Source organism: Sipha flava, unplaced genomic scaffold, assembly GCF_003268045.1.
Source record: "Sipha flava isolate LNK unplaced genomic scaffold, YSA_version1 588_pilon_pilon, whole genome shotgun sequence".
Classification (NCBI taxonomy): domain Eukaryota; kingdom Metazoa; phylum Arthropoda; class Insecta; order Hemiptera; family Aphididae; genus Sipha; species Sipha flava.
Genome location: NW_020273567.1, coordinates 120563 through 139078, shown reverse-complemented (window position 1 = coordinate 139078; position 18516 = coordinate 120563). Strand labels below are relative to the sequence as shown.

The 18516-nt window shown below is 35.1% G+C and overlaps 1 protein-coding gene across 1 annotated transcript; it reads left to right on the top strand.

Annotated features, from left to right (window-relative positions):
* Positions 1-398: 398 nt before the first annotated feature.
* On the top strand, positions 399-15824 carry LOC112691268 (cadherin-23). Its single transcript, XM_025565429.1, has 21 exons — positions 399-773; positions 2160-2481; positions 2549-2805; positions 4368-4808; positions 4899-5034; positions 5147-5397; positions 5505-5760; positions 8656-8849; positions 8943-9712; positions 10424-10832; positions 11253-11366; positions 12906-13184; positions 13249-13432; positions 13499-13725; positions 13818-14120; positions 14199-14319; positions 14384-14635; positions 14706-14989; positions 15072-15386; positions 15455-15579; positions 15650-15824. The coding sequence occupies exons 1-21, from the start codon at positions 645-647 to the stop codon at positions 15666-15668; spliced, it is 5388 nt and encodes a 1795-aa protein (XP_025421214.1). The 5' UTR covers positions 399-644; the 3' UTR covers positions 15669-15824.
* Positions 15825-18516: the final 2692 nt, after the last annotated feature.

The following is an 18516-nucleotide window of genomic DNA, read 5'->3' as shown; positions in this document are numbered from 1 at the left end:
TGTCGTATCATGTCTGTCGATCGGAGGCGGTTCGCATGATCTTACGACCGCGGTTTATCTTTCGTAGTCCACGTCCGGTGAAGCCATCGAAAACGCGAGTCCGTACAGAACGCGCGAAACGGACGACGAGACGACAACGATCGGAGCTCAGGGACGCCGACGGCTTAACATCCGGGCGTGAGTACGCGGACGCGATCGGCGACCGGCAAGACCGTGCGAATCGGCGGCGGCGGCGGCGGTTACAGGTATTACGTAGCGATTGATGGTGTTCTACCTGCTGCATCCGTACGCGACCGAAGCCGCGGTCGGTCGGGCTCGGCTCGGGGACTCGCGCGTTCGGTATGCACAACCGTTGCGCGGCCCCGCCGTAGTACCGAATCGATCCGCTCAGTGGCGCGCGACCGGTTCTCGTCGTGTCCCCCCTCCCGCCCCTGTTCCACTTCTACACGGTAACCCCGCGCCGGTGTCCGCCCGGTTACCGGTCGCCCACCATGATCCGTCCGTCCGGCGAGCAACCGTCTCCGTGACCCCCTCAGTGGTTCGGTTTACCTGGGTTCTTCAGGTCGTCCGTGATGCGACGCTCCGTCAGCGTCCGTACGTGAGAAGTCGTCTCGTCGCCGGTGTTTGTGCTCGCGCCGCCGCGTATGTGCGTTTACTGTGCGCGTGTGTCATGTTATTGTCGCGTCACGCTCCGCGGGGAACTGGTTTCGCGCCGAAATCGCCGGCCAACGGGGCCCGTAGACACGAAACGTAACGCGCACATCCCGCGCCCGGTAAGCACGCCGCGCGTCCACGTCCTACGGGGTCGGGTTAGTCCCGTCGCGCAGGTATGCGCGCCGCTGTAACGCTATTGTTGTACCGTACCACGGGGTCGAGTGTACTTCGGGCGGCGACGTCCGTCCAACGTTAGGTTAACCCGCCGAGATGTCGGATCGCGAACGTCCACCGATATACACTTCTATTTTCGTCCGGGGAACGACGATCACGGTTATCCGTGCGGTTACGATCGGCGGGCCGACGGTTCTGATTCGATTTTTGAGACGACCCCGACGATTTATTTATGTCGATGTTCGCTATCACTTGTTAGGAATCGATTTCGCGACGAGACACGCGTGTGCGGTGTCCACGTCTTTTGGAAGGGGCAACGGGATGATCGGGCTGCGGCACACAATAGGTCCAGGTATATCGGTCGTCTCACCGCGACACGTATCACTACCGGCCAACATTGCACAATCTTGTAAAGTAAAATAAACGTATAGTTACTATCGACGTAATGCTATCGACGCCGTTTGGCCACCTCTGGCATGTGTATACGTTTCGCCGCGAGCCACGGGTTCCCAGGTGCGCATGCACACGCAACCGTCTTAAACTATTTGCCCTGCAGCCACCCGTTAGCTCGACTCGCGGCGTCTGACTTCGATCGCCCGAGCGTTTCCTTCCCCCTGCGCCGAGGCCCAAGACTTTCGCATCGGGGTAGGTACTTTGCGAGCGCACTAACCTTCGTAGCCGTGACGTATTTTGTAGTTGTAGATGCGCCTGTACGGTACAGGATATATAACATGCGTAACATGTATTTGATTTACAGGAAAAAAATATTTTAGAATTGTATTCGTTATTATTGCTCCGGCTTTAAATTTTTTTTCGAGTCGGCAAAGATGGTATTTGAAGTCGAAAAAATTGGTATGACACCCTCCCCCCCGTCAGATTTTTTTTGCACCGGCCCTGTCTGTACCTTTTTGAACATCGACGTAAATATACCGTCGAGATTATATGTATACCTATATAAATTTCAGTAATTTGTATAATTCGATTCTACGATAATTGCGTTTGTATGAGCTTCTGTTTTTACGACCCCGATGAACGTATTGAGTGCTTTCACATACTACACAAATTGTGTCTTTGTGCACACAATGTTAGGTTTTTTCCCGTAGGAGAGGGGATATTATGCGGTACAGTCGCGTATGTAGTGGTAATTGTGTGTCGGCGCGGTTGTGTTTCATAAACAGCTGTGCGCCGCTCACCCGGTTTCGGTTTGGTTCTGGAACCGGATTTTTGTGACCATGTGCTGGGTGCGATTGCGCGCACGGACCGACAGTTCGGCGCAACGGTTATAACGGCCGATGTGACCGTATTCTGAACGCGCCGTGTCTGTTTTTCAGATGGCGTACGGCCGCTGGCTGTTGCTAATCATATCGTTCCTGGTCTTCTCGGGACCGCCGTCGGGATGGGCGCTGTCCTCCAACAATCGGCCGCCGCAGTTTCTGCCTGGAGGCGACATGGCTCGGTTTTCCGTGTCCGAAGACACGCCGGTCGGCAAGTCGGTGTACAAGCTGTTGGCGATCGACCCGGATGGCTCCCGGGTGTCGTACACCATTAGCGGCCAATATTTCAGTGTCGACCGGTCGACCGGCGTGGTCACACTGGTCAAGGGCTTGGACCGGGAAACATTGGACTCGCTGGAGGTGGTCATCAGCGTGACCGGTAAGCACGTGTGACTAATGGCGCGTTGCAGTGGTGCAGTGATAACATCCCGAGTGATTGTTCGCAGATGAACCAATCGGGGATTCCGACACGAACACGGTGTCGCTGAGAAGAGAGATAGCTGTCATCGACGTCAACGACAACCCGCCGGAGTTCTTAGGGAGACCTTATTCGTTTAGCGTTTCGGAAGACACGCCAGTCGGCACAATCATCTACAGAAATATAACCGTCGTGGACAAAGACGTCGGACTCAACGGTGAGATCGTTATGACGTGCATCCAAAATAACGAACCCTGCGTCACATTCAACCTGCTGACCGAAAAAGTGAGTAGCGCTAGAACAGTACGAGTTTTCTATAAACATAGTGGATTTGCAAAGGTCACTAATGACCTTTTTGAAACAAATTATATTTGACAAATTCCCGGTAGAACTTCTACATGATTATAGGAATTTGTTTCGACGGAGGCAAAAAGAAAAATTGTTTAAACCAATGAAATTCTATTGTAATTTATTGACTTCTGTGTTAGCTTTTAACTGAATGAATTGGTATTGTTATCGAGTCGCTAATAATCAATATACCCGATTTTGATAACCAATCGTTTAACAGTTCACCACACAAGATTCTTATTGTATAAATATACTCGTCTGAAAAATATTATAATACCATGTTCGATTTGTAATTCGTTTAACGGCTGCATCCGAATTGGATCCCGAATTATTTTAGGTACTACTCTAGTTGGGTCCTGGATTTTTATAGGTACTACACTTCATCACGCGAGAAAAAATATTCTACCAAACATTCCACAAAGTTATGACGAAGTTCACAAAGTATTGGATGAATTAAATACAAAAACCAACAAGAAAATTTTTATTAGTTATTGATAATCAATATAATATAATTATTTTTTATACAGTTGAAAATTTAAATTTTTTATGTAACAACACATTTTACGTAAATGGTACATTTTCTTTTATTTTTATTTTTTAAAGAATATTTACGATCTGTATATGTTATTAATACAATAAGTAAATTTTTATAAATGTGGGTAATGACGTGTATGTTTGAAAGAAGGGAGTGTCCAATGACACCACTTCAAATCTCATGACTTAAGTTAGTTTTTAAATAAATCTTTAGGCCATTGACGTTTCAAACGACGTAATGAATTGATTGGGTTTGATATGGATTGGAGGTTGGAAATAAGTGGGTTTGGGTGGTTAGTTGTGGCTGAGTGTACTTTTTTGTAGCATTGAGAGGCTAATTCGGGAAGAGTTTGAATTTTTAGGTCGTTATGTAGGGACTGATTGCTGACAAACCATGGGGCGCCAGTTATAATTCATAAGTTTAAAGATGGTACAGTTGAACACAAAATTGATTTTTAAAAAATATTTAATTTTTATATATATTATATAATGATTTTAACATTTTTAATATTTATTTATATACCTATATGGCTATAATTATATAATATAATATGTATTTTTATACTTTATTTTTAACTTTTTTAATATTTTTACTAACAAAATTCTAATAATTTATATTTTAATGGAAAAAAAAACTATAAAAACCCAAATAGTGTAGTAGCTATAAAAATCCAGGACCCAACTTATTCACTACCTACGATTAGACCCTAGTACTTGGGACCCAATTTGGATGCTCCGCGTTTAACTTCTTTATTGTCCACTTTCGTGGTATAAACATTTAAATACTAAGACTTAAGGCAATTAATTGACACAATGGATCGCCTTTAACCAGTTTACAAACGGTAGTCATGTGTCAAAGCCAAGCCAATCTCCCTTTTTTTCTACCTGTCCACCAGTATCCACGGTCGGCATTATCGTTGGTCCGCGTTACTATGAGTTGAGTCTGAAAACCCTTCTGTTCTCAGGTGTCTTCCGGCACGTACGTGGGATCGATCCGGTTGGCGCGACCGCTGGATTTCGACACAGTGTCGTCGTACAAACTGACAGTGCGGGCGTCAGATGGTGGGGTTGGAACGGTAAAGAACGCGCTTTCGTCGACGGCCAACGTGTCCGTGGTGGTCAGGGACGTGCAGGACGAACGACCGGTGTTCACGAACTCGCCGTACTCTATCGTCATCGACGAGAACACGCCGGCAGGGGTGCGAGTACTAAAGGTTACGGCGGAGGACGGAGATGCAGGATCTAAAAGGCCGGTCGTGTTGAGCGTGGATGACGATTTACTCGGGTATTTCACCATCAAGAATGAATCTAATGGCACTGCGTACGTGTTTACCAGCGAAAATCCGATCGACCGCGAGGACCGGGTGGTTGCCGACGCAGGCGGAATCTATACGTTTCGACTGAAGGTGACTAAACACGTTTAAAATATAACAATTTCAGTCACGTCGAAAAAATTCTTTTCGTATTTCCACGGACTAATGTTCTTCGTTTTTCAGGCCACCGAACTCATTAACAACGAGGTGCCCGGCGATGTTAGCTACGAGATTGTTACTGTGGTCATTCAGGATGTAGACGACGAGAAACCCGAATTCAACCAGAACAGTTTCACTACGTCCGTGTCCGAGGACATAAGTAAGACTCGAGTGCCGTATTATATCATTTTTTCTACCCATAACGCCTTTACCAACTATTTAGAATGTGTTGTTTGACAGAGTTTTAATTTTATCTTGCTTATTTCCTCCAGGCATCGGAACTCCTCTGCCAGGCTTGAACATCATAGTTAATGATAAGGATTTGGGAGACAATGGCCGGTACGTTTTAGCCATGAGAGCTTTTGACTCTAGGGTGTCTAATTGGTTTAAAATAATTCCCGAAACAGCCTTGGGAAGGACAAACGTCCTGATTCGTCTGGTTGAAAACGAAGGGTTCGATTACGATGCAGGGATTACTGACATCGAATTCGATATCGTAGCTATGTATCAAGACACAATCAGCGTAAGTATACATTTTATTTTGCTGACTTGTTTACTATATCGTATATAAAGTGTATAGATTAGTAAAATGTATATTATTCATTCATTTTTTAATTTTTATCTTTATAGGGAGGTTTCAAAGAAGCTTCTGCAGCTCATGTCAAAATAAATGTAATAGATGCTAATGACAATTTACCGAAATTTGATCAATCGACTTATGCGTACTCCATACCTGAAAATTTAATACCTGGATCAAAAATCGCAAATCTCACGGCTACTGACATTGATAGTGGTATAAATTCTAAAATCACCTACAGTTTACAAGGTTTCGGAATGGACAAATTTAATAGTGATCCTGAATTGGGTGGCATTTATTTAACAAGCAGTAAGTTCATTTATTTATTTAAAACTAAAATTAGTAATAAATATGTCATCGAAAATTACTTACGTGTTTAAGTTTAAAAAAAAAATATCGAAATTTTAGCTAAGTGATAAAATTACTAATTACCTATATTTGAAAGTTAATAGTTCAAAAATCTTTCCAAATCATTTTTCGGAAATGTGTTTGCTTGAACGCAATTCTTTTAAAAAAAATGATAAAAAGTTTGTAATCTTGTTTTGAAAAATTAGAAAAAGAATTAGTGACATACTTGTATAATACATAAGTAAATCCGATATCAATAAAATAATTTATGTAATGACTTATTGTTTTTCGGGAAATAATAGTTTTAGAAACTTCAGATCTAAATCATGTCTTTTATTAATTTTAGAATGGTAAATAATTTATAAATAATTGTAATCCAAATTTATAATTTTACTTTTTTATAATAATTGTAACAATTAATTTATAAAACACTCAAATACCTCGGTTATGTTTTCATAATACTAATAATTTAACTTCATTATAGCATTTTAAGGTATATTTTTCTATTTAAATAAAAAAATATTTTTTGAGATGCAAGTATTGATTCTACCACGAGAAATATGAATAGAATAACGTCCATGATCATAATAGTTAATAATTTATAAATCACTGATTTTAATAGTTTCATAACCTATTACGTAAGTTTACGTAAGTAGTTTGGCATATTTTGAGCATCTTATATCATACATTTTATTTTATGTTTTGTTTTTTGATTTCATCTCTATCAACCATCATCAAAGGCTCTGATGTAACTTTACCCTAACAACTTATTTAACTTATTTATTTATAAATGTACTTTAAATGTGCATTCTAATAGAAATGTACGAGTAAAACTTAGTCGGGGAAAAAAGTTTGTTTTTGATATGCTTTTAAAAATTAATATAACATGTGTGTACATTTTTTTTTTAAAATAATTCAATAAATATCTCTACACAAACTTCTATAGTATATGAAAAAATATAAAGTTTTAATCAACTTTTAATAATAGATACTATAATAGATATTGTAATTTACCTGAATCCAAAATGTTTACTGCAATCATAAGTCAGTATAATGTTTCTTGTAGATTAGCAAACGTTTAATTAGATGTTGATTATTACTGATTTTAAGTTTATTAAAATACGATTAAAAATATAAAGCGATGTGCAAACACAGTTGATGTTCTTAACCAGGGAGTCAAAGTAGGTTGACTTTTCACGAGTTAAAACCTGGTTTTATTTTTTCTCGAGTTTCGGTTAACGAGTTGAAACCAGGTTTTATAATTTCTCGGAATTCTGCTAACGGCTTTAATTTTTTCTTATTCTCGTGATAAGAAACACCTTAATGTTGTTAAGCAGTAATAATTTCAAGGAGTTTTCTCTGAAAACTAAGAAACTATTTCATTTGCAGAAAATACTAGCATTAACATTTGTTTTTAATTAATTTCATTTAATTATATAAGTATCACTTATTAAACCATTTTTAATATTAATTTCCTAGTCATAGACCCTTTTATGATTATAATATTATAATACTATTTATTAAATGATTAAATAATTATTAATTTTCAACTTTGTTTTAAATCTCTAACTATATAAAGCTCTATAAAAAAAGAATAATATAATTAATATAGATTATATTTTGTTATAGGGGTGACATTAACAGATAAAATATTTTATGAGTATTAAATTAAGTAATTGTATTAGTAAATACTCTATACAATACCACTAGGAAGTTTCATTTATGCAAAGAAAAAAATAATATAATTTCAATAAGAAGTATTCATAATGATGTATGATGTATTATCATTAACCAAACTGTATTGCTTAGACTAGAATATTGCCTAAAATTATATTTCATATAGTTAATTATTGAAAAATACCTAAAATAACTAAAATTATTCATACGTGGTATGCACACTACTAGGTCCATTGTTTTAATATATTTTGGTGAGTGGAATTATGTTTGCAGTAGCCAAATAATAATAGGAATTTTAAGCACTGGAAAACACACACAAGTAAAATATAAATAATAAGAACGTTATAAAATATAATACACCTAAGAAGATTTAAGTTAAAACAGTGTAATATTAAAAATTGTATTTATGTATTACATTTTATTTATTGTCGAAAAAAGATTTCTGGGTAGAATATTTAATAATTATTGGATAATTTACCATTTTCTAAGTATCACTGCCTACCGGCTTCGTCAGCATCAACGGACAAAAATAAAAATACACGTTTCATTTCTAATTTCCATTCTCCAAAAATAAGTTAAAGATAAACACTTTGTTTTATCATTTATTTGTATCAGATTAGTACTGGTTTAACATTTTAAATTGTATTTCGATAATAATTTGAATCTCAGTTTTTGAGTTGAAACGGAGTTTAATTTTTCTCTGGGTTTGGGCTTCGTATAAAAACCAGATTCACATCAGAGACGTATTTTTTTTTTAGAGTTTTGACGCCCCAGGTAAAAATCTATTACTACCTACTAAACTGCAATATACGTTTTATATGATTTTTTAAGAAAGATTATATTTATTGTCTATGGATTTTGCGCGGTCAACTTTTGATGATATTATCATAAAGATAAAAATCACAATGTAGTCTATGCAAAATGTTAAAATATTAAAACGTTTTGAATGAAAATGAATGATAGATTATGGTTACAAAAAAATTCTGCTACCCCTTAATCCCAAAAAATATGCCGTCGAGACGATGATACCCCCTCGTCCCCCATAAATACGTCCATGGTTCACATATTTGTTCGCACCCGATTTATAATTATTCCCTGTTACCCATGTTTTCAAAACAGGGTTTTAATCCGTTTCGACTCCCTAGTCTTAATCGATTTGTAAATACATGTTTTTTTTAGAGGTTGACTACGAGCAGCAAAGTTCATACTCTCTAACAATGGAAGCTAAAGACGGTGGTAATCGTTCGACCCATGTAGTGATTTTGGTCGAAATAGTTGATGTGAACGATAATGCTCCGGTGTTCAATTTCCCGGAGTACAAGAGGACCATAAGGGAAGGAGGTACCGAGTTCCAGCCGAAATTCTTCGTTCAGGTAAGATATTTGTCACCTCGTGTGATAGTTGGGTAACGAGAAGTTGCAAATAATAATAATAAAAAAAAAAATTACTTCTTCGTTGTTTTATAGGCGACCGACGTGGATAGCGGGCTCAACTCAATGATTCGCTACTCGGTAGTCAGTTCGAACTACCGTGACGTCGTGCTAGTGAATCCGAACAGCGGCGAGTTAACGTTGGCGTCCCCCGTGAGTTCGAGTCACACATCCAGAGGCCAGTACGAGGTGGTAATAAGAGCGACGGACTTGGGAACGCCGTCGCTCCATTCGGACGTCAACGTCTTCGTAAGGGTTGGCGTGTCCGGGAACCAAAGACCGGTATTCAAAAACCTCACGTATTCGGTGACCATACCGGAGAACGCACCAAGGGCCTCGGAAATCCTGAGAGTCCGGGCCACCGATCCGGACGGGCCCGACAACCTGATCGAATACAGTATGGTCAACAGCAACGACAACTTTCACATCAACAAGAAGACCGGCGCCATATCCGTGTCGGAGCGTGCAATCCTGGACCTGGATTCCGCGGCTGCGACATCTCGCTATCATTTGGTTGCTATCGCGATGGACAGTGGGCTGCCCATCAGGGAGTTAGCACACGCCGACGTGTATATCAACGTGACGGACGTGAACGACAAACCGCCGAAGTTCGACGACAATGCGAGTTACATTGTGTACGTGCCCGAGATGACGGATGTAGGTACGGTCGTGTTCAAAGTTAACGCCGTTGATCCAGATCAAAATGCCTCCGTGAAGTACGCGATCGTTGAACCGATCAGAGCCAGCGACAAGACGGGATTGCAGTTGAAAAATACCAGCTCGTACAATTTCAAAGAAGTATTTAGGTAATTACGTTGTATGCACTGTAATTAAAAATATTGAATTGGTCACATTTTTATTCAAAGATTCGTTAATATGATGTTATACTGTATATAGTAATCCGTGTTTGTTTTGAAATGAGTTTGAATAGTGTTGCCGTTATTGATATTGTGTAAAAATATATTTTCACATCAAATTAACTTCTTCGCATCATCCTACACATCTATTTAATGTATTTATGTATATTGTTTACAAAAATGTAACGATGTGCACACAGAGAAAGTCTTTATTATTTATGAATACCATGTAAAATTATGTTTTCTTCTTTTATCGAATTATTTTAAAATTGATTAAAAAAAAAAATATATTCACATTTTGTATGCATGCACCTATAAACATTTATGTGTTCTGTAACAACTGTAAAGAACCGTTCGATTCAAAATAAATATGAAAAGTTGTGTTTATACAGTTATATCCCAAAAATTATGATGAATCGACATGACTGGACGGTAATGAGCAAACAGATATTTATTTCAATAATTCATAAAATATATATGATAATTATTTATTCTATTAGGTACGAACATTTGAGTAATAGTTGCATTCTTACTATCCGAGCCCACGAACAATTTATTTATAGCTTGTCCGTAAACGTCGATAAAAATAATTTTTTGAGAACTGTCCGTATATCATCATCATTGGTCACCCTTTGACATTGTCTGTTCGGTGTTTTATAGCATAAATAAGCATACGGGTGAGATCAAAGTCAATTCATCGCTCAATCATCAAATGGCTTCGGTGATTGTGCTGACGATCAGAGCCGTGGACATGAACGCCGTAGAAAATGTTCAAGATCAATTCGACCAAGTCGAAATCACGTTCTTCGTAAAACCGTTCAAAAATAAGAATCCGTTGTTCACCAACGGCGGATGGTCGTCCGAAGACTCGTCCACCCTAGTGCTAAAAGTTGACGAAGAGTCTCCAATCGGCTCGGAGCTAGTGCAACTCAGAGCAATCGACGTGCTCACTAACGGGTCACTGTACGACTTCAAGGCGGTTACGGCCGTACCACGACAAATCGCCATGGACTACGCCGGCAAAGTTATCTTGACAGAACGATTGGATTACGAAACACTAGAGAATAAAGTACGTGATTTAAAGTTTTTAACGAGCGGAATAAAATAATCAAATCATTTCTGTTAAATCCGTTTCGACTATTTGCGTTTACCTAGTGTTTGTAAAAACACACCCATGCACACACTCGCACACACACATACACGTACACACACGACCACCACCACCACCACCACCACCACGAGAATCACGATCCGTTAAGCAACTCTTGAACCATATTCGCTTGTCATCTGAATAATACATATCATCGCACTACTGCGAATTTCTCTTGTCATCGACGAGCAAGATGAGTCGGTAACTTTTGAATTTTTGTAATTTTTTATAGTTCGATGATTAGATATAATATTATAATACACCTTAAGAGATTAGGTTTTTTTTTTAGAATTCTACACCAACGCACATAAGTAATAAATTACACCTTTATCGTTTCAGACGTTAACGTTCCAAGTGAAAGTCACTACGGAAGACGGTGAACGGTCTACAAGTAAAACGATTGTAATCGAAGTTCAAGACGTCAACGATAATAGCCCAGAGTTTGAATATCCGGTAAGTTTGAAAACTTATTTTAGTTTTTTATTCCCTGTGGTACATTGTATTACTAAACATTTTTAAAGCATTGAAAATGTCATGTTCATATAAGTTTAAAAATGCATGAAATGTTTCAAGTATTTTTTTACATGATTAATATCGTGGATAATCGTCGTGTTCTAAAAAACTAAACTTCCCACGCACAACGTGTATTCGTTAATTTTTTCAAAAAGATCATTCTACAACTCATAGTATAGACGTTGTGTTATTCATGTACGTTTTGTACGGGGGAAAGGAGAATAGGTTAAAACGTAAGACAGTATTTTCATTTTGCCATCGTTATTGTTTGTAAGACATGGAATTAATTATTCTGACATAGATCGTGGTGAGATGTTTACTTGTTATAGTTGTTTTAAATTTAAGTTCCTTAATATAATATATGTAGTAGATGATAAAAACAAATTATACTCATTAAATTGAATTATGTCTTATAATTTTCAAATAAAAAACATTTTAAGTACAATTTTATTATTAGTTACCAAATCCAATTCACAATATTATGATAGTTTATGTTTTCATGTTTATTTTCACAATGTTATATTAAATATTGTAAATACAATTATATATATATTTATAATAAAAATTAAAAATAAAAATAAAATAAAATTAAAATAAAATTTTATTGTAAATACAACTAAAACAACTTTAGTACGTATGAGACTTAAATAAAATATTATTATTAAAAATAAGTATGTTATTTATAATTATAATCTTTTAATGTCAAAATATTTTAAATAATTTATGTGCTTGTGTTTTTGGAGATGAATTTCATCGGTATTTTTTAAAATAATGCAGTAAAATAATTAAATTATTTCTTATAACTTTTTTAGAAATGTTTACAAAATGAATTAAAAAATATATTTATTGTTAAAAAAAAGTAAACCATATTTAGTTTCGAACTGTTCTATCATTCAATTTTAGTATAAAATTATAACTCATTATAAGCAACAGATTATTATTATAAGTTAAATATCCATTTTTTCGTGAATAATCTTTTTAAATCTTCTCCATGTTTGATTTTTACGTTTATTTACATTTTATAAAATTATATTTATATAATTTAATATTTTCTATTCAAATATTTATTCACTTAAAAATAGCTCGTTTGCAATTCAAATGATAGTCATTGTATTTTGCAAACTGTAATTACTAAAACATATTAATTATTAGAATCAAAGATAACTGTGGAACTCTAAGAAACTTAATTTGAGATTTACTAATTATAAAATGTTCTTATACTGAAATTCTTAAACCTTTGTCTACTCGAGTTGACGTGCATGTTAAATATAGCTATTAGTTGATTGACAGAAATATGACATTGATGTATTCATCTAACTAAATTGTTTATTCGTTTTTTTCAAATAAAAGTAAAATATAAATTAAAACTTATAGAAAAATATAAAGTCACAAAAAGTTTTCACGACTTTCATTTATAGAAAATGTATATGCCATTCCTTGTGCAGTATATTTTGTTATTATACTCCAATATCATTTCAGATATATCGAACGTCCCTTGTTGAGTCAAGCCTAAAAGGAACTGTTGTTCTATCAGCTAGAGCAAATGACAAAGACTTACCAACATCTCAAAATGGTATGATTAGATATCATCTTGGAGGCGAGAATTCAAATTTGTTCACAGTTGATCCTATAAGTGGTGAGATCAAAGTTTCGGGTAACGGTGCAATTGATCGTGAAAAAACTCCGTTTTTGAAACTAACCTTATTTGCATCGGACACACCGCAAGGTGGTCCTCAACAAAAGATTTCTTCAGTGCCAGTAATATATTAATAGCTGTACAAACCTTTGCGTCGAAAATGTAATGGTATAATTTTGTTATTAGGTACAGATTGATGTGAAAGATATAAACGATAATGCACCAGAATTCGATTCTTCGATTTATATTGCAGTAGTGCTAGAGAACGTAATCCCCGAAACAAGTGTGCTGAACGTATCGGCTCACGATCCAGACGAAGGATCTGCTGGTCTAGTGCATTATAAGCTCATTGACGAACAACAACTAAAAGGTATTTATTATAATTCGGTATAGTTAAACAACACATTTAAACATATATAATTTATCAATCATAAAGGATTCCTGTACATAAGTTCGACAAACGGAGAAATAAGGACGTCTAAAAGGCTAACGGGTAAAGGTCGTTCTGACCCTTATGAAATGAAAATAAGAGCTGAAGACAACGGAGAACCCGGAATGTTTACAGATGTTAAGCTCAGTCTCTATATTAGTAATATAATTGAAAATGACGGAGTACCAATGTTCGTACATCCCACTTCTGACGAAATTGCTTATATCTCTGAGGTAAACAAAAAGATTCATATTGTATTTTTATTCTATTTCTAATATTATGTTTTTGTAAGTCATGTTTTTCAACGATATCGTGTTATTTTTAGAATGCTTCTATGGGGTCATTAGTGTTCAGAGCGTTGGCTACCGATCCAGATGATCCCAATACTTTGGAAGGAACGATTCATTATAGCTTTTTAGAAGATACAAAAGACTCATCTGTTTTTTCGATTGATTCAGAAACTGGATTAATAACTACCAAGGCAATTTTAGATCGCGAATCACAAGAAAAGTATAGTCTTGTCTTGGTAGCAAAAGACTTGGGTGATATACCGCAACAATCGACTAAAATGTTCAACGTTATCGTAACCGATGTCGATGACAATAAACCAGTGTTCAATAGATCAGTGGTTAGTACTAATGAGGTTAATTTGTTTTTCCAACAACACTTACGGATTTGTTTGATATAAAACTGTATTGAAAATTAGGAAGAAAAACCTTTAATGATGGAAGTCGAAGAAGAGTCACCTCGTGATACATTAGTTGGTTACCTTACAGCATACGATCCAGACATCGGAGAAAATGCTTTAATCGATTACATTATTACAGGTATGGTGATTTGATAATATCGAATAATATAACTTATTTCCTATAACTCGTGCATTGTTTTCAGACGGCAACGAAGGTAATGTTTTTTATCTCAACGTTTCGGACAATATAGCTGAGATTCGAATCAACGGGAACATTGACAGAGAATCTGTATCGGAATACATATTGACAATAAAATGTTTTAAACACAAAACGAAAGCTTATAGTTTACAGAAAACATATAACAAACAGGATCCCAGCGAAAGACAAGTGGTGATCAAAGTGCTTGACATCGACGATAACCTACCGAAATTCGTCGACGAAAACATGACATTGGGTGAGCGGATCGATTTTGGTGTTGTTTATCGGCTATCAGTTTTCATTGAACTAATGTTGTTAATGTTTAGGCGTCAGGGTGAGCGTTCCACTTGACACGCTTGTAGCTACAATTCAAGCGACCGATGTCGACAGTTCAGCGGAACAAATCACGTATCATATTACAAACCTTACATTTGCTCATATCTCGGACAGCCAGGAGGAGATAAAAAGTTGGCCGTTCTTTTTGGATCAGTTGACTGGTCAGATTAGAACTACATCGTCTATGGTATCCTATTCAGAAGGTCACTTTAATATCATGGTCGCCGCTGTTAACAGTGACATACCCGGTCGACATTCTAATACCACAATCAAGGTAGGTGAAATACTGAACATTGTGAATGTTAACGGCATAACTTTTTTTTTTCCATACTATATATTTTATTAAATTTTCTTAGATTTTCATCGTCAAAGATCGTGGACTGTTAAAATTCGTTTTCACAAGGCCGCCTAACATAGTCGGTCATTATATTAAAATGTTCAAAGAAGACGTTGAAAAGTCATTGGGAATATCTCAAGCCAGCCTCAATTTATACGATACACAGTTTTACTCGAAAAATGACGGAAGTTTGGACTTTAGCAGCACAGGTTCGTGTTTTCAACTAGTCGGTCCGAATAATTACAATCCAAAAGATACCATATCATTGCTCGAGGACCCTAGTAATCATGAGTTGAAAAATGTGTACAAAAAATATGAAGTTAAAAATATCGAAGTAAGGGTTGAAAAAAATGTGCATTCTTAATAAAAAAAAATAACATAAAATATAATTATTTTGATTAGCGGTGTTCCCCGAGACAAATGAAATCAGCTGTTACGTGGGTACAGATATCGATGTTAGGTATTGCGATATTCATTGGAATCGTATCGTTCTTTGCTATTTGCCTTTTGTGTTGCTCTTATAAAAAGTAAGTGTTGAGTGTCTGTATTTGAAGTAAATGTATACTGATGGGTTCATTGAGATTTTTTTTTTTTTAGATGGAAAAGACTACGATGAAAACGTGATGATTGTCCCTTAGACGTGAGCTCAATTTATGAGTTGCCATGTAATAGTGCTGTGATTCAAATACTAAACAATCAAAATATATTTATTTTTTTTTTTTACTTTATCAAATTATGATTATAAACGTGTACATATAGTAATTACATTATTTTATTTTATATGAAGTATGCAATTTTTTTATTTGACACTCATTCCACTCTTAGCCATTAAAATTTGCCCAAATGATGAATATTACACAATGCATCCACCATAAATGATTACAAATTAATTTTTGTACGCTTCATAGAATAGTCTATAGAAGTATAAACAATAATAATTACCCCCACTAACCAATATATCAATAATAATATTCTTATCAAACTTAATTTTCGTATTTGTACATAATATTTCATTAAAATTATTTCAAATTGTAAACAAAAAATGTTTCAAAATGCAGTTATTATGTTTTTGTATTTGTTCGAAAACACTATCGAATTAGCTTTATATTGAAATAGTAGCGAATAGCTAAATTGCGAATAAAATGACAAAGTGCACATTTTATCATAAATTAATAATCATTTTGTTGTATAAATATATATATATATATGTTACGGCTAAAATCCGAAACATGGCTCAAGTGCACATTATTTGGATATTGTGCACTCTGGAGTGCTAGGTTGGATGAAGTAAACAATAAACATTTAAAATCATAGTTTTGTACAAATTATCCGGCTAAAGTAACTTTAGCCATTGTGTTATGGATAATGTAAAATATTATTAATAAATTCATAATTATATTTTATTTCAATAAAATAAATGAATATAAATTAACAATTAAAAAATAATAAACTACATGATTTTCCTTATATTAACCTGGTATTTTGAACATTAGCCACTGATTGATGGTATAAAAAATGGACAAAACCTGGTATTATTTTATTATTATATTTTCAACGGTACTCTAAATGTAAGATATAAAATTATCTATGGTGCTATTTTCATAATGTGAAGGCCATAAAAAGGTAAGGTGGTACTATTTATCACTATAATTTATCTCGCGGTGATTTATCGTAATCGTTTGATGTTACCTAAATGAGTTTAAATCAATTGACATTTAGTTGTGTTTGAAGTAAAACGTCAACGTCTGAAATATAATGAGTTTAAAAGACAATTTTAACGTGTGTTTTAGTAAATTAATCGCGGAAAAAAAAACAGAATTTGATTTATTTATCTCCAAAGAAATATTCTGAAATAATAATTGAAATAAAAAACGTAAAATCAAACCAAAAAAAAAACAAGCACAGATTACCGACGTTTAAAAAGGTACGATGTAATAATTATTGACGGGGAAGACAAATTAATTTATCCTAAAGACCTGGGGTGGGCAACTGGCGGCCCGCGAGCCCTTTTTTATCTGGCCCGTACTATATTTTAAAATTACATCATACAATTTTAAAGTTTATCGTCTATACTCTGACTTATCGATATAATAATTGTTATCTAGTATTAAACATCGATAAATGTCTAAATGTCATATGTAGAGCCCGGATTTATATGCATTTGCATGTTTGTACTTAGTGTGTGCACGTCTATGGAGGTTTAAAATGTTCACGATTCATACCACACCGAATTTAAACACCAAGTTTTATATTGCATATTTTGCATATTTCGAGGGTTATTGCATATTTGTTCATAAATTCATAGGTATAACACGCATATTTAATGAGTTTTAATAAATTAACTATTTTAATTTACAGTAAATTTTGAAATCGCCTCGAATAGAGCACGAATAGACATGATAGGTAATAAGTAAAAATATTATTTTAAAAGATTGTATTTTTTTTTTAAGTTTTCTATTAGTTTTTTGAGAGTAGGTAACTTCAAATGATCTAAAATATTTTTTTTATTTTTTTTTTTTTTGTATTCTCGTTTTTAAATTCCTTAAAAGTTTTAGATTGATTTAAATGATTTAAAATATAAAGCAGTGGATATTATCTTTTTTTTGTTTTTGATAGAATGTTTAGAATTTTATAAATTGTAACATGCATATAATTGCATATATTTAGTCACTTTTTCTTTGTATATTTTCATCATATTTAACACTTTTTAATGCATATAAATCCGGACTCTAGTCGTTTGTATGTATAGGTGTAGCTTTCAACTATAGCTGTTTGTACCGAACTATTTAATTATATCTGTTTCTTCGTATCATTCGTATCGTGTTGTCGTTTCTGTTAAATTTATTATTTATGTGTATAGAAATGATAATAAAAATTCATATTTTGGATGACCTTTTTTTTTATATGCTCTAGTCTGCTAGATTTAATTTCTAAAAATAGGCTCCTAATGAATTTGAGTTGCCTATTCCTGCTATAGACGGGGGTGATTCAACAATCTACAACTATGTTTAAAACGAAAGTATGTACGATATTCTTCATGAAATCCATTATAATATAGGTCATGGGAGCAAACATAAAATGATTGCTGAGACAAAGAAGGAATATAAAATATTACACAAGAAATTAATTAAATTAATCTTATCAATCGATGTTTGGTAATAATATCAAAATTGAATTGTTGTCGTCTATTCTTTCACCAGAATTTATAAACAATATACAGTCAGAAGACTTAGAAAACGTATTGTAAAATATTGAGAGAAAAAGTGAAGAAAGCAATTCTACCAATCATAATCAGGTAAATATAAGAAATAGTAAACAATCCATAAATTATAGTACTATTTACAAAATTTTATATTAGATACTAATTTTTTTTCGTATAATGAAGAAATACATAAACCGTGTGAGACCTTATGGAAGTAATATTCAAGTAATAGTAAACGAAGGTACCAATCAACAGCGTATAT